This window comes from Emys orbicularis, chromosome 5, assembly GCF_028017835.1.
Source record: "Emys orbicularis isolate rEmyOrb1 chromosome 5, rEmyOrb1.hap1, whole genome shotgun sequence".
In the NCBI taxonomy this organism is placed as follows: domain Eukaryota; kingdom Metazoa; phylum Chordata; order Testudines; family Emydidae; genus Emys; species Emys orbicularis.
In genome coordinates this window covers 82,085,044-82,107,470 of record NC_088687.1, presented here as the reverse complement: position 1 = coordinate 82,107,470, position 22,427 = coordinate 82,085,044, and the positions used below count along the sequence as shown (strand labels likewise).

General features: G+C 39.2%; 1 protein-coding gene across 8 annotated transcripts in view; it reads right to left on the bottom strand.

The window, feature by feature from the left end:
* The window catches only part of TENM3 (teneurin transmembrane protein 3), a 502,096-nt gene that overhangs the window by 6,122 nt on the left and 473,547 nt on the right, over window positions 1-22,427 (bottom strand). For all 8 annotated transcript variants that reach the window (XM_065405305.1, XM_065405306.1, XM_065405307.1 and 5 more), the window contains 4 exons: window positions 14,308-14,483; window positions 12,357-12,592; window positions 5,721-6,017; window positions 1,378-2,989 (listed from right to left, as the gene is read on the bottom strand). In XM_065405305.1, the coding sequence (XP_065261377.1) occupies window positions 1,378-2,989; window positions 5,721-6,017; window positions 12,357-12,592; window positions 14,308-14,483 (2,321 nt within the window). The remainder of the gene's footprint in view (window positions 1-1,377; window positions 2,990-5,720; window positions 6,018-12,356; window positions 12,593-14,307; window positions 14,484-22,427) is intronic.

The window sequence follows — 22,427 nt, the reverse complement described above, 5'->3', positions numbered from 1 at the left end:
GTTTTTCAATAGAAAGCTAGGAGCCAGGTTAGGATGGAGAAACGTTGATTAGGCAGAGTAGGGGCAGCTTGCTCTGCTCATGTCTGAGCTGTATCTGTTCTGTGGATTTCTGTCTGGCCACCAACTTTTCACACATACTACATTAAAAGAAGATGGCAGAGCTGTGGGTATTAAAATCCAGCAGTTTCCAATGAAAACACCCCAAAAGTGGGGGAGGGAATAGAATCTTTCAGAATGTCAGAAAAGGTCTTGAAAATCTTTACTTTAAAATTATTATTTAAAGTGTTCCCAGGTACATAATAAACCCCAGCAAGCTATGGATGCAAAGCTGCCATCTGGCATTAAGTCACCTAAACTAATCATAGAAGCTCCAGCTTTATATGTACGGTTGGGTTCATTTTACTCTATACAGTAGAACCTCAGAGTTACAGGAATGGAGGTTGTTCGTAACTGAACAAAACGTTATGGTTGTTCTTTCAAAAGTTTACAACTCAACATTGACTTAATACAGCTTTGAAACTAATACAGCAGAAGAAAAATGCTGCTTTACTTTTTTTTTTAGTAGTTTATGTTTAACACAATATTGTTCTGTGTTTGCCTTTTTTTTTTTTGGTCTGTGCTGCTGCCTGATTGCATACTTACGGTTTCAAATGAGGTGTGTAGTTGACTGGTCAGTTTGTAACTTTGGTGTTTGGAACTCTGAGGTTCTACTGTAGATCAAAGATGTTAGTTGAAATTTAGTTTTCATTTTTCTAGTAACACTTTTGTGGCAACTGCATTTCTCTAAATGTCACAATGAAAATTAGTGCTACGGCATTCCCTACAGTACATATTGCTAGGAGATGATAGATTCAAGGGACTGTGGGCAGCCCTATCTCTGACAGCCTGTCAACACCTATTAACTAACCAGTGGGCAACTGTTTGTCAAAATGATGGAAAACCACTTGTTTCCCTATTTCCTTTTCGGAGGAACACTCACACCTCCTTACAAGTGCAGATGAGCCTCATTTAGTCTGACCCAACCTAAATAAAAAAAAAGGCACAGATAATCTTACTTAGTTCTAATATTGAAACACATGACATGTATTCACATAACTCTGTATTTTTCAGGAACTTCTGTTAATGCACAGTGATATGTCATTTTTCTTTACATAAGTGGAAACAAACTGAAACATGCATCATCTAATCTATTTGTGTAGCAAATGTTCTGAATAATTAAATTAGTTTTTTTTAACATTTTCCCATATTCAGTTCAGCTGACAGCATACTTAGTTTGTAACCCACATGCTCAGATTTCAGGGTGATGAGTACATTATAACAGGTTAGATTTTTGAGTAAGTGGGAAATATTGCTACAATTTAAACAATTACAATTTACCTGTGATATAATCCTTCACATCATGTATTTTACTGGCTGGATTGTTATTTCTAAACATGTAGAGGTTAAAAGGAGCTGGATCTTTCCCAATTCTTTTCCAGATTTCAATGTCAGGTGTAGTCCAGCGGCCTGCCAATATGTCATAATCTCTTTCTCCAAAATGGACTAGTTTGGTCAATGGGTCATACAAGCCTCCGTGGAATCCTATTACCAACTGAAAGTCAAGGTTGGAGTCAAAATAGATCTCGCCATAAGCAGTGTACTGAATTTGTTTAAGCATCAGACCGTTGCTACTAAAAACAGCCAGTGGTGTCCCAGTGTTGTCTGAGGCAATATAAAACTCATCCCCACTGCTAATCTCCATGGCAAAAAGGTGCCCTTGCAGGTCATAGTAAAGAGAAGTGATCTCAGAGCTTGAATGGTTATATACATGAGTTATCCTGGTTGGATAAGTAAGGTCTGCATAAAAAAACTGGAGGTGCTGTCCGAGGCTAGTTTTACTGGAAACCCGTCGTCCTAGTCCATCGTAACGGTATATCACTGTCCACCCACTGCCTTTGCTGTAAACTCTAGTGAGAAGGCCCTTTGAGCTGTATTCAAAGATCTCAGTACCCCTCTGACGCAGGAATCCATCTTCATCTAATCGGTACTGAACATCGCCTAGTCGAGTGATTCTGTCTCTCAGGTCATAGCGAAGTGGGGTCAAACGGGCACTGTTACTAGGGTTGAGCAAATGGAGGTTGCCATTTAAATCATAGTTGTATCGCCACATGATTTTTTCATTTAGATAAACTGTCTGGAGCTGACCATCAACATCATATTCATAAGCATATTTGGTGGTGTTGGCAAATGGCCCAATTTTAATTTCTCTTTTAGTCACTCGCCCCATGTTATCGTATTGAATTGTAATCCAGTACATTAGCGACCTAAAGATTTCATACTGAATTTCTTTGATGCGGCCATGAGCATCAAAGTGTTTTGTGTAAGTCATTACAGCTGTGGAAATTATCTGGTTAATATCATAATATATAACTCCAAATTTTCCAAACTGCTCAACTTTACCAGAGATATCGTCAAACTGGTAGAGATCAATAGGCAATGGGGTTTCATTGATGACACCTTGCATGCTAGTTACTCTGAAGCTATTGTCATAGCTGTAGTCAAATCGAGCATTTACCATTCCGTCTTCACTAAAGCGGAAAATCTGCCTGTCAATCAATGGGCCGATTTGCCTGTATCTAATGGTGCAGATAAAACCATCACTCTGGAGGTTTACCGTTTTCAGAACACCTGCTGTCTCATCATAAGTAAAACTGACTCTTGTACTATCATACAAAATTTCTGAGAGCTTCGTCTGCCTTCTGTATTTGAACAAGACTCTTCGGCTTGTACCCAAGAAAGCTGTTTGAAGGAGCTGTCCCTCTTCATTGTAGTCCATGATAACGGAGGCGTTGCTTTCAGGGGGGTTGTATATGTTCCGGTAATAGCCAATGGAACGAATGGTTTGCATGGTATGACGAGCAACGCTGGGCATGGTGATGGCAGAAAGCCGATCCAACAGATCATATTCAAAGATGTACTGCCGTTGGCTATGAAGCAGGAGGACCATTGACTGAAAAGCAAGAACAGATTTTAACCATGTGACAAATCGTGAATTAACACACAGTTTCTTGACAACAAAAATGTGACATTCAACTTGAGAAAATTATAATCTTTTTAAATTAAGTTAGCCTTGACCTTACATGTTAAACATTTCCCTGCCTAATTTACTTGGATGCTTAACTGTAAGGGGTTCTGTAATTATTGGCTCCAGATTCATAATGTGCTACTTGTTATGACTGTGTCATTCTTTTATCAAGTACTCGCAGCCAAACAGCAGATTGTCAATGGATTTGGATAAGGCATGTTTAATACGGGCAGAAGAAAAACTGTCTTCAAGCCAATAACTCACGAAGGGAACAACATATGGGAGATGCAATTTCTCCCCCATAATTAGTGATAATGCAGAAGAATTTTACTAGCCTGAAGATCCCTGAACATTATTGTTCTTGTTCTATATGTATTTATGACACAGGCATAGCAATTGTTTGATTATTTACATCAAGAGCAGCTACACAAGAATTATTCTGTCAGTCAATACCATTTTCCTGATGCCTGGATATTGTGAATCATTGGCCTTGATTAAATCATGTCCACAATTGTTAGTGAACAATATTTACTGAATAATGGCTTCAATGGAAAAATAATTAGAATATTAGCTCCTCAGTTAGGAACCTTGACTTCTTGCATTGTATAAATACAGGTACTTTTATAGCACTAAATAGTAACTGTTGCATTACACCTAGAGAGATGCCACATAATAACAACACAGAATTATTTACTAGACAGAACTTAAGTTAGTAGGCAAAGCAATACTGAAAGAAAGGCTCTGTCCCAGAGCAGAGTTGGAACAGTAGATCTTGAGAGCATCTGTGGTTCCAGTTTCCTTCCAACCAGTAGTATCAGTTGCTCTGGTGAGAAAATCCATACCATCAGCCACAGTTTGGAACTGGGATTTCCACAAAGTACTGTCATTACAGCTCAGAGAATTTCTTTTCTAAAAGGCTTGGCCAGTAGAAGTTTTTACCCATGTGGGCTTTCCCTACTTTATGGATTCTGCTGTGTATGAGAGCATTCCTCTCCTCCTGCCTGGCTACAGGTGGAGCTTTCCCCTATGTCTCATGGATACTGGAGAGGAGGTGGAGAGCTTTCCAGCCTCATAACTTTATTTAAAAAAACAACAACAAAAAACAAAAAAAACCCTCTCTGCTATTTAGATCTTCCCTCCACTGTTACAACTGGTCTCAGCTTTGCAGCAGCAGAATGAAATGACTTAATCAGTTTCATGCAGAGGCTGTGAACATCAGTAGTCATAGATGCTGCTAGTTGGGGTACTCTGTAGGGAATAAGGGGGTCAACTTGATGGAGAGGAGATAAGGACAGACCCATGGGTTACCCTTAATTCCAGCAGGACCTTCTGAAGTAGCTGTAGAATGAAACCAACCAGTCATGCCAGGTTCACTCCACTGTTGACAGCTTTCACCCACTCTTCAAAAGATTATTCCATATGCAAAACGTAAACAAGCAATATAAATGATAACAAGTAGATGATTTTAAAAATAGTTGCATATTAATAACGGAAGGTGTTATCAATAGTTCAGGGAAGGCAAGGCATTTATTTGAACATGATTTTAATACTGCCCCCTTACTGATTTTAGTTTTAGAAACTGGCAATATTATATATATCTTGTCATGTAAACAATGCATGATTTCGAAATCATGCAGCCAACACAACCTTTTTCTTACCCATAAATATAGTATATGACTATGGTCATGACTAGCGTGTATTCCTGCTGGCTGAAAATATCTATTCAGATATGAATTTTACTGAAAGATGAATAAAGCAAAATCCCTCAGTATGAACTTCATACCTTGAATGGCAACTTCATTTTTTGCTCATATTGAGCAATACACTTTTAAAATTATATGTTCCATATAGCAACATACCTAACACAAAACTGCAAACCACAGAAAAAGAGAAGCTACTTATCGAAGTAACTTTTGTTCTCGGAGTATATTACCCGTGAAACAGTGTGCCCAGCCAGGAGTTACTAGATCTATAACAAAGCAATCAGGCTGGGGGGGAGTGGGAAAGGTAGTATGTGATTGCTGCTCTATCACAGCACTCTAGAACTAAGGGTACTAGATGGGTTCTGCTGTTACATGGCAGGGCATGAGATCTCACAATGGAGATATGCAGAGACAGTATTAGGAAAGAGAGTCATGTTTCTATGATACTAATATATAAAGTAGATTCGCATATAAACTCAGTAGAGTTCTCCATTATTGCTTTGATTCTGTACTACAATATGAACAAAGTATGAACTGGCAGCTTTAACTATAATGAAATAACTCTTTTCTGTGCCACAAAACACAACATACAAGTTGGACATAAATCATTTACCATTGACTTAAGTTACCAAGATCTAATTAATTCCTGTATATTATTTTATGTATTAAGAAAGCAGGTAGATAGAGATGCCACTTGTTCGTTACATGGCCTAAATAATTTACAAAATATATCAGTTACTAAAAGTTAACTAAGTTAACTGCATGTTTAATGCAGAAACATTAATTACCTCAGTACCCATGTGAATCACATATGGGCACCTAAAAGCAGAAATAAAATTTGGTTCTGCCATGTATTTTCTTTGCATATGACTGACATGTTCTGCATAGCTTTCAGTGTGCTCAAAGCAATGTTGATAGAACAAAGCATTTGTTAAAACTTTAGTGTTCTTTACCTTTTCCAGATAGGTGTAACTCCAAGTTTTTCCATCAGCAAATACTCTAGATACAATCCTTCCCTGCCCATCATAGTCTACTTTTTCACTAGTGGTTCCTCGCTGAATACTGCCAATTTGACCTGTAGATGAATAGGTAAGATTGACAGCCATCAGCTTGCTGCTTGGCAGCCAGAGAGTTGGATGCCCTGATGTGTCGTAGGCAATCCTCAGCAGAAATTTACGGTGGTCATCATAGATCTTTTCTGTCTTTGTGGTTCGATCAAAGTCGACTGAAAGGAGGTTTCTGCCATTAACCTTTTATAAAACAAACAAGATGACAAAATAAATCATGTTGTTCAAATACCAGCCACCTATTACTTCCTCAGAGTACCAGCTATTGTTTAAACACCATTTATAATGATTGATTCCTTGTGTCAGTAAATTAATTTAGCAACTTCTTGCTATAAGTGCAAAGCTTTAGATTAACTGCTGTTTTAAAAGGTTTCATTAAGTAGAGAGACAGCCTGGCATTTGTTCAAAATCTTTTCAATTAAATTCCTTAAGGTTTAGTCAACAGTTAACAAAATACTAAAGTATATGCATTGAAAACTTTTATAATAACTGGTGCAACTTGAAGAGCCCATACCACTGTTTTAGATAAGCAGTACAAAAATATGGGGCAATGACTAAAGAGTAAGAAAATGATTCGGTGAAACAAGACAAATCACTGCATGGTACATTAATCAATGACACTTAAAAAGTGAGCAAAGAACTCAGGCCTAACCCTTTACTGTGAGCACTATCAAAACAACTAGTAAAAGTTAAGGTTTTGAAGCTAGATTTAAACTTAAGCACATAGGAATTTCCATACTGTATCAGAGACACAATATTTAGTCCAGTATCCTGTCTATGACAGTATCTAATGCAAGATGCTTCCAAGGAAGATGCAAGAAACCCTTAGTGGATAATTATGAAATAACATGCCCTCAGAGGCAGTTTATTCCCATCCCATGGGTCAGTTAAAGGTTGGATTATGTCCTGAAGCATAATGTTTATAACAGTTTTTAATAAAAACCAACCAACAACCTTTCCAGTCTAACTATGGAACTTTTCTTAGTACACATACAGAAAAACCCTTTGTTGAAACCAGTGATAACAGTGAGTTCCATACATTAATTATACATTATATGCATTTTTTTCATTTTTAAATATACTGCCTTTTAGCTTCATTGTTTGTCCCTTTATTCTTGTATTATGAGAGCAGGTGAATTTCTTTTTGTTTACTATTCATAATTTATAGACTTCTAGCATACCCAATCTTATTTATCCCCTCTCTACAGTAACCTGTCACATTGTTTTTTAGTTTCTTTTTTAATCCAGGCCTACAACCATTTTTGCTGCTTATCTCTGAACCCACTTCACATGTGCTCTTTCCTTTTTGAGTTTTCTGTGTGAAGACGAATTGTGGATAACCAAGATAGATTTTCAGCACAGCAAAATGATAATAAATGGGAAGAAGGGACAAGAACAAGATGATAGTTGTATAAAGCATTTTTAAAAATCTGCTTTCTAAATTGACACATGCAGGAGAAGAGAGGAGTATGAGTAAGGGGTGAAGAGAGCTAGTCCAGTAACATTTGGAAAGGAGCAAGAGAATATGCTGATCAGAGAAACTTTTCAAGAGTACACATGAGTGAAAATGTAACTGTCTTGAACTTTACCTAACAGTTGATGTGCATCAAAAAGATGCATCTAAGTTAGATCTTTATTGTTGGGCTAACGGGTATTAAAGAGCTGCTGCTGGATCTCAGAAAAGTTTGGAAATAAACCCCAAACATTTTCCAGAGAATCTGATCTGTTTATGTATCATATTTGTCTCTATTGACTTGTTCTTGTGGGATCAGTGACATAAAAACAGGATCTTTGTTCTCACCTTCAGAACAAAAATCTTGTTTTCATGTAAAAACTGTCTTGTATAAGAAAAACATAGAAAATTCTAACAGCTGCAAAGTGTTATCTAATACACTTAATGAGCTGTCTAATGTTCTTTAAATATACTTTCACAAGTAAGTGTTCTAAGGGCTTGTGTGTACTTGAAACACTACAAGGCGCAGCTGTGCCTCTGTAGTACTTCACTGTAGACACGACCTATTCTGATGGGAGGGGTTCTCCAGTCGGCATAGGTAAGCCCTCTCCCTAAGAAAGAAGAGTTCTACCATCGACCTAGTGCAGTCTACACCAGGGGTGAGTTCAGTTTACCTACGTCGCTCCAGGGTCTGGATTTTCTTAGACCCTTGAGCAATGAACCTGGGTTGACCTAACTTTTTAGTATAGACCAAGATTGATTCTAAAACCAGTTTAAATCTGAATATGGCATACTCCCATCTGCCCCACTTCCATTGTTTGAGGGCTTTTGCTATTATTATTTTCAGGTAGATTTTTTTATTCCATTTTCCTACCTTTTAGATTAGGCGATTTGCCTGAATTAGTTTTTCTGTAGGGAGTGCTCTTTATCTCTCTGTCTTCCATTTCTTAGCCTTCCCCAGACACCCCTCCATTCACCTCTGTCTGTCCTTTTCTGCCTATTCTTTCTTTTGTTCTTTGGAATTCTCAATAAAAATGGGAGAAATGTATCAATAGTCCACGATTATGTACATAACTAGAAGATCCAAAGTCCTTCTGTATGTGGCATAGATTGCAAATTGTTTTGTGATTATGGATAGATTTAAAAATTAGTAGATTAAAAATTTAGATTAATGCATCATGTTACCAAATCAAGTATAATACAGTGAAAGTGTAATATTCACTAGCACATATATCAGCAATACATTTTGTCATTGTCTTTGTGTACATTTGTCTTCTTTGCAGCAAACTGTTATTGACATATTTGCGGAGAAAAGTTAGGAGTGCCCTGTTTTTTGTTCCTCCTTTTTTTCCTCATTCTCTCCTCTCCATTCTCTTTTCTCCTTCCTTCTTATGCAGACTGCACTGCAGCCTTTTCATAGTGTGTGTTCACACAAATTTTTAAAAAAGGTTTCAGCTTTTTTTCTCTAGGGCCTTTTTCCTCTCCTTTCTCCTCAAGGCATTTTCCTCTCACCATCTTCTTACTTTTCTCCTCCTGCCCTCTTTTCCCCCAAAGAATTTAATTACTGTTATTTTATCCTAATTTCTAATCGCTCACTCTGTTTTTTCCCTATTTTGACAAATCTCTCCCCCCATTTGCCTTTCCCTCTACTTTCTCCCCATCTCTCCATAACCCCTGCAAGGCTGTAGCACCTTACAGATTCTTCTCCCTTCCTGTTGCACCACAGCAAGGAAGTTTGAAGGGTATCACTCCATTTCTGACAGATGGATTAATGGGGATTTCTCTTTTGCTGATTCTGTAATTTATTTGGCCATATTACATTTTTTGGTAGCAAGCCAGGTTTAAGTTAGATTTTCTTAGATGCCCAGAGGCCTTTGGGCAAGAGAATGCTATAAATAGAATATTATCCTCCATCCATCTAGGGTGCCTTGGCCTCCAAGAAGATTTGGCATGTGCTTCAATAGGGTCTGCTAACCTCCCTTGTTGCACAATGAAATGGTTATGAACCAGAAAAGCCAAATCATTTGTGGGGGCGGTGGAGATTAAAGTTACAATGCTAAGGAGAAAAGGAATGTGACCCTCAGGCTGAACACAGTAATACTTAAAAAGAGAATACAAGATTTCTGTCTAGGCCAAGTTCCTTTCTTTTAGTTGTGCTGTTTTCCGTTTTCATTCCCTTAGCAAGAAACAGCAGCTGCCAAAACTAGGCAGGGTTTTGCTTACCCTGAGCAACCATCACTGTAAATAATCATTCCTCCTTGTCAGAAAAAAAATCAATTTTTCTTGGGGTTGAGGAGGTGAAGAGTAATATGAGATGCAAGGGTGTTTTTCTTTTCTCCTTTGTCCCTAATGAAATTTTTAAAACGGCACATTACCTATAACTAGTCAAGAGGAGCAGACTGAAGTTATTCACCTTTATTTGATGAACTACCAAGGATCGATTTAAAAGAATTAGGTGTAATTCCAATAGTAATTCAGATTTCTATTGTGGTCTTGAGGTGGTCTCCTGGCAACCCAATTCTGAGTGCTTAATCTATGTTGTCTTTATTAAATGGCTGTTGTAAATCATAGTTTGCCTGCTGAATACATTTTGCCTACTGTATAATAAGGAGAAAAAACCTAACAAGATGGTGAAAGGCACATATTAGAGGGTTATTTTGGGAAACAAAATTAAGACTTTTCTTCCAGAAATATGTATTGTTGCAACTTTCAGTATTTTTTAAAAAGAATGAGATCCTAGGATTGCACTAGTGTTATGGCAAGAAGTGTTACAAAAGATAGTAAAAGTTATCTTCAAATACAGTAACTCCTCATTTAACGTTGTCCCACTTAAGGTTGTTTCAATTTTATGTCCCTGCTCAATTAGGGAACATGCTCATTTAAAGTTGTGCAATGCTTCCTTATAACGTCGTTTGGCTGCCTGCTTGTAAGATTCTGTGGAAGAGGAGCGACTTTACAAGGGAACAATGCACAAGTTCCGCTTCTCTGTCTCCTCCCCCTCCCTCCCAGCGCTTCCCCCACCGCTGGGGACTTTCTGGGAGGGAGGGGCAGGAATGGGGAAGCGCCTTGTCTCTGCTCCTCCCCCTCCTTCCCAGAAAGTCCTAAGCTCCGCCAAACAGCTGTTTAGCGGTGCTTAGGATTTTCTGGGAGGGAGGGGGAGGAGTGGAGACGCGGGCCTTCCCTGCTCCTCCCCCTCCCTCCCAGCACTTCGCGCTTAGGACTTTCTGGGAGGGAGGGGCAGAAGCGGGGAAGCGCTGCGTCTCCACTCCTCTCCCTCCCTCCCAGAAAGTCCTAAGCACCGCCAAACAGCTGTTTGGTGGCGCTTAGGACTTTGCCGGGGAGGGATGTGACATGCTCCGGAGAGGAGGTGGAGTGGGGGTGGGAAGAGGTGGGCCTGGAGTGGAGCGGGGTCAGGAAGAGGCGGGCCTGGAGCATTCCTGGCAAAATCCGAGCCTGTTCTCCAGGGAAGCTGCTGCTGCTGCAAAGGTGCTTCCTAGTGTCCTTGCCTGCAACCGGCTGGCCTGTGTGGGGTAAGCGAGGGGCACTTCCCAACCACAGTACAGTACTGTACAGTATACAGTATAATTCCTTTTGTCTGCCCCCCCAAAATTTCCTTGGAACCTAACCCCCCGCATTTACATTAAATCTTATGGGACAATTGGATTCATTTAACATTGTTTCATTTAAAGTTGCATTTTTCAGGAACATAACTACAACGTCAAGTGAGGAGTTACTGTACAGGAATTCCATGTTATCAAGATTCAAATTCAACTGACATCTCTATGCTGATGACTCACAGATCTACCTCTCCACTCCAGACCTGTCTCCTTTTGTCCAAACTAAAATCTCTTACATCTCCTTGTGAATATTTAGTCATCAACTCAAGATTAAGATGGCTAAAACAAACCTCTCAAATGCTCCCCACTGCCAAGTCTTCCCTGTTACCTCTTTTCTAAATTACTGTGGACAATACCATTCTGCTGTCACTCAGGCCTGTAACCTGGGGGTCATCTTCATCTCAGACTTCTCTCTCTCTCTCTCTCTAGGTTCTTGCATTCAGGCTATGTCTAAATCTTGCCGATTCTTTCTGCATAACATCTCTAAAATATGGCCTTTCCTATCCACCCACACGGCAAAACTCTCATCTGAGCTCTCATCATCTCATGCCTCAATTACTCCAACATTCTTCTCTTGGGCTTGGACAAATGCATTCTTGCCCCACTCGTATCCATTCGGAATGCTGCTGCAAAGATAATTTTCCTTCCATTGAGTCCCCCTTCTCTAACACATCGAACCTAAGATGGTTCTATCCACTTTCAAAGACCTTCTCGATGCAATATATCATCTCTCTTTTGTTATTGAGGTGTCAACACTCTCCTCACATCACCCATGATGCCAGCCTGTACAGCCCCTTGTTAAATTTTCAAATAAGCATCTCCGTGCTTTCTCCTATGCTACCCGTCACCCTTGGAAGGTACTCCCATAAACATCTGCATAGCCACCTCATTATCTACCTTCAAATCTTTCCTCAGGTCTCCTGTGCTGTAATCTCTACAAAAAACTTGTCAACAGTTTGGCTGTTTGTGAACTGAGACCACAGCCTATCCACTGACCAATATTGTCTCATTCTTTCCTTATACTCCCCCGTCTGTCTGGATCCATTGGTTGTTTCTTTTCTTATACTTAGATTGTAAGCTTTTTGGGGCAGGGAGCATCTTTTGCTCTCTATGTCTACAATACCTAGCACAATGGGGTCCTCGTCCATGACTTGGGCTCCTAGGCAGTATGGTAATACTACAACTACTACTACTAAATGCTGACTCATTCCATGATATTAGATGCCAAGTTCAACAAAGAGAGCCCATGGAAAAGACAAGAGCAATTAAAGAAAGAAAAACTCTACCCACTAGGTAAAGTAGTAACCATGGCTACTTTCAGCTCTACTGTGGGAGTATATATTCTACATATTCTGTGGCTGAGGAATGGCAATGCCCATTGAATCGTGCCTCCGTTACCACTCATGAACACCAAATGCTGTCGATATCATACATACTCAAACATTTACTCACCCTTAGCTTTCGGCCAAACACATTGACTTTTCCCTGGGCTTGTTCTTTTCGGAATCTCCATTCTACTAAGTTCTGTCCATTCTCTCCTGGAAGAGTCATGTTTCTTTTTGCTACTGTTGGATTGGCTGTGCCAGCTAAAACATGCGGTTCTGTTTGGTAGTGTGAATCCATGCCACTGGCATAGATAATTCTGAGGGAGCCATCATAGCCAATCTGGTAGCTGTTCCTTAACTGATCTGAAAATGAAACAAAGTATAAAAACATATAACTTACATGAGTTAAAAATCTGGCTTTTTCATGCATTCACATATGCAACATAAGTACAGCGAGTCTTGACATTATATACTGACATTTATTTGACTAATACATGCAGGGTGAGATTTTTAAAAGTACCAACGGGTTACATTCACACAGGGAACTTAGGCACAGCAATGCTCAGTGCCCAACTCCTAGGCCCTCTGCCACCCAGTGGTATTGACAGCCTCAGACTCTCCAGGCATTGTATGTGGAGAGTCAGGTGCTTAAGAAGGGGATTCACAGAAGCCAGCAAGCTGAACGGGGAGTAAGCTGACTGGGGAGCCAGCTAAACTAGCCTCCATTGAAATGTAGAGGAAAAGGGAGAGGTTTAATACCTAGATCCACAAAGAGACTTAAGCATCTAATAGGCTATGAGGAGGTGCTTCCTTCCAATCAGGATTTATAGCCATGAATCCTCTCCTGGAGTTAGCCACAGAGCACCTAAGCCACAGAGACACAGTCTCCCCCCTCTTATAGCCAATAGCCCAGTGGTTAGGGCACTCACCTGGGATGTGGGAGATGTGGGTTTAACTCCCCCCTCCGCCTGAGTTGGAGCTGGGACTTGAAGCCAGGTCTCCCATATTCCAGATAAGTGCCCTAATTACCAGACTATTGGGTATTCTGGGGGGCGCCTTCCTCACTCTCTCCTGTTGAAGCGGTTCCAGTTGGTATAAATAATTAAATATTAATTGCAGCAGGGACTTGAACCTAACTCTCCCACATCCTGGGGAGTGCCCTAACCACTGAGCTATTGGGTATTCTGGCTCTCTCGCTCCCTCTCAAGTGGCTTTTGTGAGGGGTTAAGGATGCTCAGAGCACACCTACCAGATTGGGCCCACAGGCAAGGTGATAGGTAGGAGAATGCCTCGTTTGAGAATCCTGCTGGGGATTAGGCATGAGTTAGTGCACCGAGCAGCTCAGCAATGACCGGACTTAGGCAGCTTTGCGCATGCCCACCAGCAGAAACGTAGGCGCCTTGGGGACTTTAGGCACCTACAGGATTAGGTAGCAGCTGAGTAGTGGTTTTGCAAATGTCAGAGGTGCCTAAATATTGGACTTAGGTGCCCAAGTCCCTTTGAATCTAGCCCTACGTGACTTAGGAGCACAAATCCATTTGACTTGCAATGGGACCTGTGCTCAAAGTCACTTAGGCACTTTGGGAAAAAAAATCACACTTTCAAAGAGTAATTCTTTTAGACTGTCATAAAATATATTCTTTATTGTATCATTATATTTTACTGTATTTGCAAAATACTAAGTGCACTGTAACTGTTGCTAGAACATGCTGCTGTAGCTTCACACACTACCTTAAATCTCAGATCCAATGCCAAACCAATTTTTAACTAATTCTTCCCCCCCCTCTGTGGTCTTTCATCATTACTTATTGGCAGACTAGGTATCCTCTATGCCGATCCCAAAGTTTGTTTCCAAAACCAAGAGCTTGTTGGTTAGATAATAAAGTAGAGTTAATTACATCCTTGTATCTACTCCCTCCCTCTAAGGTCCTTGAACTGTAATAGTTTCACTAACATCTGCTGTGCTAATGTACCCATTTAGGCAGCTGATCTGAATACATTATGCACTGAAAAAAAAACAGTTTCGCAATTTAGTATCTGATTATAAGTACCTGTGGTTTTTGTTTTGTTTACAGTACCTTGAACCATGGTATAGAAAGAATCAATTGATGATAAGTTTGAAGTAATGCTGACATCTTCCTCTCTGCTAGATGATTCAATGTCCACTGTAATGGCCCTTTCCATTTCCCCGTGAAGGTTAGTGACCACTCCAGTTGGAAATGTAACATTTGTGAGACGACCCTCACTGTCATAGCTAAAATAAAACACGGTGCAAAATAAAACAATAAATAGCAAGAACAAATTGTTTTCACTTACAAGTAGAATAAACAGGAATATGAGCTGCTTATATTGTAAGGAATGTTTGCTTTGTGTGTGTGCTATATGCACAATGAAGAATTCAAACATACTTTGAAGTAGCAAAAGGCTGTTTAACACACAGGAGCTTCAATGGTGCTAACAAGAGCAAACAGATGGATCTCCAGCTCTGCACATTATTCTTTGAAATGGAAGCAAAATCATGTTGCACATCTAATTTGATGTTTCAAAGGAAACATGCTTAGCAGTGTAATTCTTTAGCATTCTGCACTCACTTTCTATTATCAGAGTAGATTTATTTCACTGTTATATTTATATGAGGAGTCCCCAAAATTTTTTATAGCATGGACCATATCTTAAGAGAGATTGTCTCATGGGTCCATTTCCCCTGCCATCCACAATTATGCATCTTACCTGCCCCCATCCTGTTCCCGACTGCTTAACATCTCTTGTGTTACTAAGAAAAGTAATATTAGAATAGTAGTTAATGTATTTTTAGCTCTCTTTCTGAAACTTAGCTGAACTGAGGATAGCCAGCATAGGAGACTAGTGAGATGTTTGTGGTCCATGGACTAGTGAGAACTGCTGTATTCCATTAAATCATTTATAAAATACTCTATCAATTTCATATTTCTTTATGATAACTGTATATCTATTAAGCTTTAAATAGGTATATAAAACATCTATAATGTAAATAAACATGTGATTTCTGAAATGTGCCTTTTCCCATTGTTATGTTAATTAGATGTCACTGTGTGACTTGCACGGTACTGTAGACAGTAGAGGAATGACATGGAGAAAACAGAAATATAGTGCAAGTGTAAGTTAAAAGAGCATTTCCCCAAAATATTTAGTTATGGTTTTTCCATCAGAAATAGGTATTTAATAAGAATTCTAGGTCTCAGTAGTTGCCTTAGTTGCTGGCAGAGCAGATTTTAATGGAAAAGTAGCAGCCAATCTCTATGAAGGCATCAAGGTTCAGGATCACTTGGAAGAGAGATGGAATGAATGTTCCATGCCATCTTGATGACAAGAGTAAGACTAAGTTAGAGCTGCATATGGGTTTTGTGTTTTACACTTAATTTTTCCTATAGATGTGAGTAAAGTTGCACTTTCCCCCTAACTGATCATAAATACTATGTTATTGAATTAATTTAAGATATGTCAATGCCTCCACAGTGGCTCTCCCAAAGCATTAGATAGGCAACACTGGTTACCCCCAATGATTTCAACCCTTCAAATTCACATCAATCAGAGTGGTAGAACTGTTTTCAACACACCACAGGAGGATGTTTATGGCCCTCTCATCTTTCTATATTAATGAAAACACCAAATACATTCTGTTTCTATAGCGCATCCTGTCTTTCTCATGCTGGTCTCAGAGCTCTCTCTACACTTCTCTCAAATATCCCTCAATTCAAGAGACATCATACACTTTACACCCAAAGAACCTACAGTGTGCACAAAAAAATAATAATTCTCTAGTTGTTCAGTTTGGTTGCTTTTGGATTTGACAGCACTTTGTATATATCAATTTCATCCTTTCACTACAGTCCATTTCCCCTATTTGTGTAGGATTTTCACAACAGGAGAGAGAAAATCTTTTTAAAAATAGGAAACTGTGGTTGCTATTCCCAAAGTAATCAAGAGGTGGCCTCATGTTTTACAATTAACTATATTTCAATTTGACAAGATTTCTTCAAGTTTCCAATATAAATATATCTTTCATTTTGGGTCTTCTTCATATATTCTGTCTTACCTTTCGGACTTGGCAGGTTGAGCGATATTGTACTTATGCAAAAAATTGAACCAAACATACCAACATTTCTTTCACTTCAATTCAAATGACATCTGTTAAGAATACCAATCCCTCCTTCAATCTCATCCTTCAGAGCCATATACTTAATTTTCTTTCATGCAAATCTTCCCTCTTTGTCTCCCATGGGAACGTAAACATGCCAATTAACGTCTCTTTCTAGGTTCTGCTTTATAGCACAATGTTTTAGGGGAGTGTTTGTTCAAATTATCTTGCTGGGAATTATTTATTAACATCCTTTGACTGCTGTAGCCAAAGAACAGAGCTCATTTCAAATAACTCTCACTGTAACTACAGCCACATAGTTAAGATCACTCATTAGAGGGACCTCTGTGCCTACAGAATCACAATACGATATGTAATACTTGATCATAACTCTGCGTATAACATTCCAAGTGTAAATCAGTGATAGTTCACATTTCATCTCTGTAAGGTTGTGCCTATGGCTGACATGGAGTCCATGGGTCCGAGCATACTGTTCTCATTTTTTCTAGCATCTAGGGAGAGGTAATAAGGTGCAAATAAGAAGGCTCCCTTAAAAACTGCCAAGTTTCTCTCAGCTGGAGAGACAGTCACACTGTCCTTTCTGCATCCCCATGGGTGCAGGGAGTGAACACTGTTTCCCCTCCAATTCTCTCTTCTGGCTACTAGTGGTGACTCTTGGGACTGCTGCACAGGTACTCAAGCCTTCCTTCTCCTCCTTTCTTAATGCTCCCATCACTGGCTTCATTGCCTCTGCTGTGCCTCTTAGTGCAGCACAGTGGATCACAGTGGGAAGGGGGAAATGAGAAAGCAGTCACGACCAGCTGTGTTGGGGCCTAATATTTGCTGACTCTCCTGATTCTGTACTGTAGCAGCATATCCCATTTCCATGTCTTCCCACATAGGTACACTCTACCCTATGGTTCTCTTGTGTCAGGAGCTGATGGTAGGTGACATTGTTTGGAGGAAAGACAGATTCTGGGTTGCCCAAATTGGGTGTAGGCAAACTGTGCAAGAGAGGTCATAAAAATGCAGGGAAGGGAAAGGATTGATGGGAGTGTGGGCCAGTGAGGATAGTGGAGAAGACGACCATTGGAGAGGCTGAGGTTAAACAACTTAGTGAAAGGAAAAGAGTCACAACAGAAATTGGAACTCAAGAGAGACAAAGAGAGGCGAGAAAGCAATGAAGGTAAAAACAGGGGAAGTACAATGTGGTAGCTAATGCCTGGGACATGGAATCAAGAAATGTGGATTCTCAATTCACCCCACTCACTTTCTGTGTAAACTTGGGCAGGTCACTTTCCTTCTCGGTGGCTCAGTTCCCCCAACTATAACCTAGGGGTAACAATACTTCCCCCTCTCACAGATAAATGAAAAGTGTTTATATTATGTGCCAAGAATTATCATTAATCTATCAGTTTTAGATTGGGAGACAGGCTGAATCAGAAAAAGCTCACTCATTTCATGTGTTCATATACTTGACACATGTCATTTAAAAAGGTACTTGGAACTTGAAAGCTACAACTGCCTGATACAGGCATGCTGGTTTAGGAAATGCTGAGCAAACTCATAGGTAGTATGGGAAAAGAAAGAAAGAAAGATTTTCCATCCCCTTGTAGTCAGGAACAGAAAGCAAGGCGGGAAAGAATGAGCTATGGATGCATTGTCTTTCAAAGCCAGAATGTGAGGAGATAGACAGGGGAAACTCTTACCTCTCCCAGCAACAATGGGGCAACTTGCTCTTTCTCAACAACCTGGAAGGTTGGTAGGGGTGAGGGAAAAACAGAGGGGAGGTGCTTTTTATTCTCAGAAAGGAGAGCAAGCCAAAGACGCAGAGAGGATACTCCTCCCTTTCAGCAACCAGGGGAAAGGGGTGGGTGAGAAATGCTGAGGGGGCTGCTTCGTCACTGAATATAACAACCTCACTGCACAACCCTCACAATTCAATATTAACACACTATACTGTGATTACTTTGTGGCTCTCTGATCTCATTCAATGAGGAAGCAGCTCTGTTAGTTTTCATAGGTTGAATACCCAACTTTCTATGCCACTCCAAAACATCTAGCCTCCTTGATGATTTAGCTCCAATCACTCTTGCCAACATTCCCGCTTTCTTCACTTCCATTACCATCTTTCATTTCCCCAATTCATTCACTATACAGCAAAAATCTCTTCTCCCCATGTCAAATCTGCATTTCCATGATGTCTCAAATACTCCATTTGCCTTTGACTCTGCTCTTTCTGTAGTTTACCATAAATTCCATTTCATGCTGGATTGTAATATGGGCGCCTCATTTTGTATCACAGCATATGAGTACACACTGTAGCAGTATTTTATTAAACATGATCTCTTCCACAAATAATGTGAAATGTGACTACTTCCTTATCAGGGCACTAGACACAGCAACGTCACTCTAGACATCATCCTGGGCATTCCTAGGTTATTTTTCATTTTTTTAATTATATCCAATATTGTTAACATTTGTTGGTGAGTTCAGGTATTTTTCTCATCCAAACTTGTCAGTTTTAGTCCAATAATTTTGTTTTATCTGCCTAGTGGTCTAACACTGAAATTACCCTTGAAGACATTGGATCTAAGGCTAGACGGCAATCCCCCTCTCTTTGGCTATTCAGAGCGTCTTTGATTTCTGCATGCCCACCCACAAACACACATACTACTACTATTCCAGGCCTTTCTGATCGTCCTCATGCACTCCAGGTTCTACAACAAAGCCACTCAACCAGCCTCTCAAATTTCTCATGAGGATGGCAAACATGGTGAACTTTTCAAGGAAAAAAAAATTAAGCTCACTCACCAGTCTACAGTGCCTTTCTCAAATTCTCTCAACTCTATTCCACTCACCTTAACAAAATCACCTCATATGCTCAATGACCACAAAAGGCAAGAGGTGAGACTAAACTAATAACACCATAGGTAGAACTGGCCCGGAGAGTCAGACTCCTTGGCCTACTTAAGATCATCTGCTGCTGCCAGCTAGGTTTCTTTTCCACAATGACAGACTCTCAGTGGTAATGATTATTATCTTCTCAGACTCTTGACCTTGTGATCTCTAACTGCTGGAATTCTCTCTTCTGATGTCCATCTTCTTCAGTTTTAATTGCATCCCTTCCCATACCATTTTCGGTTCTAGCCTATACAGGACATTTTCATCACTCTTTTACTTTCCAATGTAGTAACTTCTAGGAAAACCTTGTTGCAGGAGGAAATGTCCCATGCTCAGTTGCACAACATAACTTTTACCTGTGCCTCATATGGCCTATATCTCAGTTCAGAGGAGATTTACCTTGGTCACAACTGTCACAATTTTATACAGTAAATTATTTCAATTTAAAATATGGAGCCATAGAACTGAACTTCATAGTAAAACTTTCTGTAAAACAGTATGGCCAATATTGTTTTTCAAAGTGCCTCTATATAACACATGCTTGCAGAATTTCTCCCTTAACAAAATGATTGCAACAATGAAGAAAAATAATTATGGAACTTACAAACATGTCAGTTTCAAAGTGAAAAAACACTGCTTCTGGCACATCTCAGATAACAAGATGTGCAATTCAAATACATTTATGTATTTGTTGCCTTGCTTTAACATTATTTGAGACAGAATATCTGAGAAATGAGGCATGAACATTTTTCATATTATAGCTATGTATAAATTGGATGGTAGTATGAACAGTACTATTAATATATTCAGTGAACATACATTAGAAATATCTTCAATGCATCTCTCTACTTATTGTGAGTGAACAGAAAATTCACAAAACCTTTGCAGATTGCTTCTATTTTGTCAATAAAGGGGTCTGCATATCAAAGTACTCTGCACATGTTTCTAGTGGCAAACTACATCAAGTGAGAGCATGAAGAAAAAGTTCAAAGCGCATCTTTAATAAGTACAAAATACTGTCATTGTGTATGTCTATCATCATTTTGATACATATTGAAAATCTATCATAATGTGGCAATAAAATGTTTCATTCAGCTTCTTGAGGCCATTAAGCTCACATTTACACTGATAGAAAGTAGGATCTGTAATGCAAAAAAGAAAATACAGGGAAATGAGCCTGTAAGACAGGGGTTCTCAAACTGGGGATTGTGACCCTTCAGGAGGTTGTGACGTTACTGCCAGCCTCCACCTCAAACCCCACATTGCCTCCAGCATTTATAATGGTGTTAAATATATTAAAAAGTGTTTTTAATTTATAAGGGGGGGTCACACTCAGAGGCTTGTTGTGTGAAAGGGGGCACCAGGACAAAAGCTTGAGAAGCACTGCTTTAAGACATACCATCAGTTTATAAAGATGTTCTTTTAATTATATTTAACCTCAAAGAAAAAAATGTCCTGAATTTTACCCCCAAAAATCTTGAGGGAAGTAAAAACAATCTGCCAGTCACAGGTCCAAGACTACCATAAACTGAGACTAGACAAAATGATCATGATTAAATTAGGGCTGTCAAACGATTAAAAAAAAAAATCACGATTAATCATGAGATTAAAAAATTTAATCGCAGTTTTAATTGCACTATTAAACAATAATAGAATACCAATTTAAATTATTATGAACATTTTTGGATTTTTTCTACATTTTCAAATATATTGATTTCAATTACAACACCATTCTAGACAAAGGATCTAGTTCATGCCTCTAGTGCTTCTGCACATAGTGTTTTCCAGAAAAAGCAGTATAATTAAGATAACCAGAATTTTTGTCGGGCTAATGCTACTGTTGTTGAAGTGCTATGGAAAGGAGCAGTAGGGTAAGGTCCTTCCTTGTTGTGCTCTCCTACTATTATGTATCTACCTTCAGTGTCACTTCTACACACTTGCCCTATTTGAACCCTTTCATTACTGACAAATAATCTATGTGTTTTGACAGTGTAAATCCTGGAGTACAATCATTAAGATGAATGAACTTTTAGGATATACCTTGTGAGCCTAATTCTTATTTATATTAAAGCTCATTTACACTGTCAGAGTAGTGTAAAAGGTGCCAGGGTAAATGAGAATTAGTCTTGGTAATCTGGCTAGACCTTCTGGTTACTCTAAGGTAGTGTCACTTTATTTTGAAAGATGGGGGCCCTATTAAAACAGTTTAAGGGGTGACTGATAAAGTACAGTATTAAAGTTTATAAAATTGAATTCTATGTTTACAGAAAGTTTAGCAAAATGAAGAAAAATGAAATTCCAATAATTTTACTACTCGGTCAGTATTAAATACTCAAACAAAGTGAGGATTCCCAGTATGGATAAAGAAGTTCTGCCAATCTCTACTTTTTTTAGATGACTCAATTAAAAAAAATTCCTAAACTTTTTAAGTGAAAGTCACTCTGATGCAGAAGATCAGCATAAAGCAGTCTCACAGAAATCTGTTCTGAGGATTCAAGTGGAACTTTAATGGTTCATAGGCCTTGTCCTGGCATACTACCAGGGATGAATTTCACCCTAGAAGATCCTCTGCTTCTGCTGTTTATTCCCATGAAGTCATAAGCTTGTTTTTGTGACATCATAACTTCCATAGATACCAGTAGGAAGGATGATAACTTTGTTTACATCTCATCTTCCAGTTTAAGTGAAAGCTTTCCTAATATTTATTACTTTTAGGAAAATTCTTTTATATTTCCTCCCCTGAACTGGCCTCATTTCTACCTCAGAAGTGGCTGCGTTTCAGTGATGCCGTATACAAATAATTTGTAAAACTTTATCAGAAACTTTGGGATGAAAGGCACTATATCTTTGTAAATATAAGCTCAAACATTACAAAGGGAAACAATCAATATTCAGTAACACACAATTGCCCCTAAAGGACAGTGGCCCCATTCTGCTAGAGGCTGTGAAAACACCCCAAAAACATGGCCCTTGCCCAAAACATCTTAAAATCTAACTTGAAAGAAGAAACAACAAACAGACCGTGACAAACAAAAGGCGGGAAGAGAGGATGAAGGATATGATAAGATCATGCAGTTACACAGATTAACTTTTGTATACATTGATGGTTTCAGATGGTTCAAAATCATCAGAAAGATTTAAAAAAATAAAAGCAGTTATTCCCATCTGCCACACATG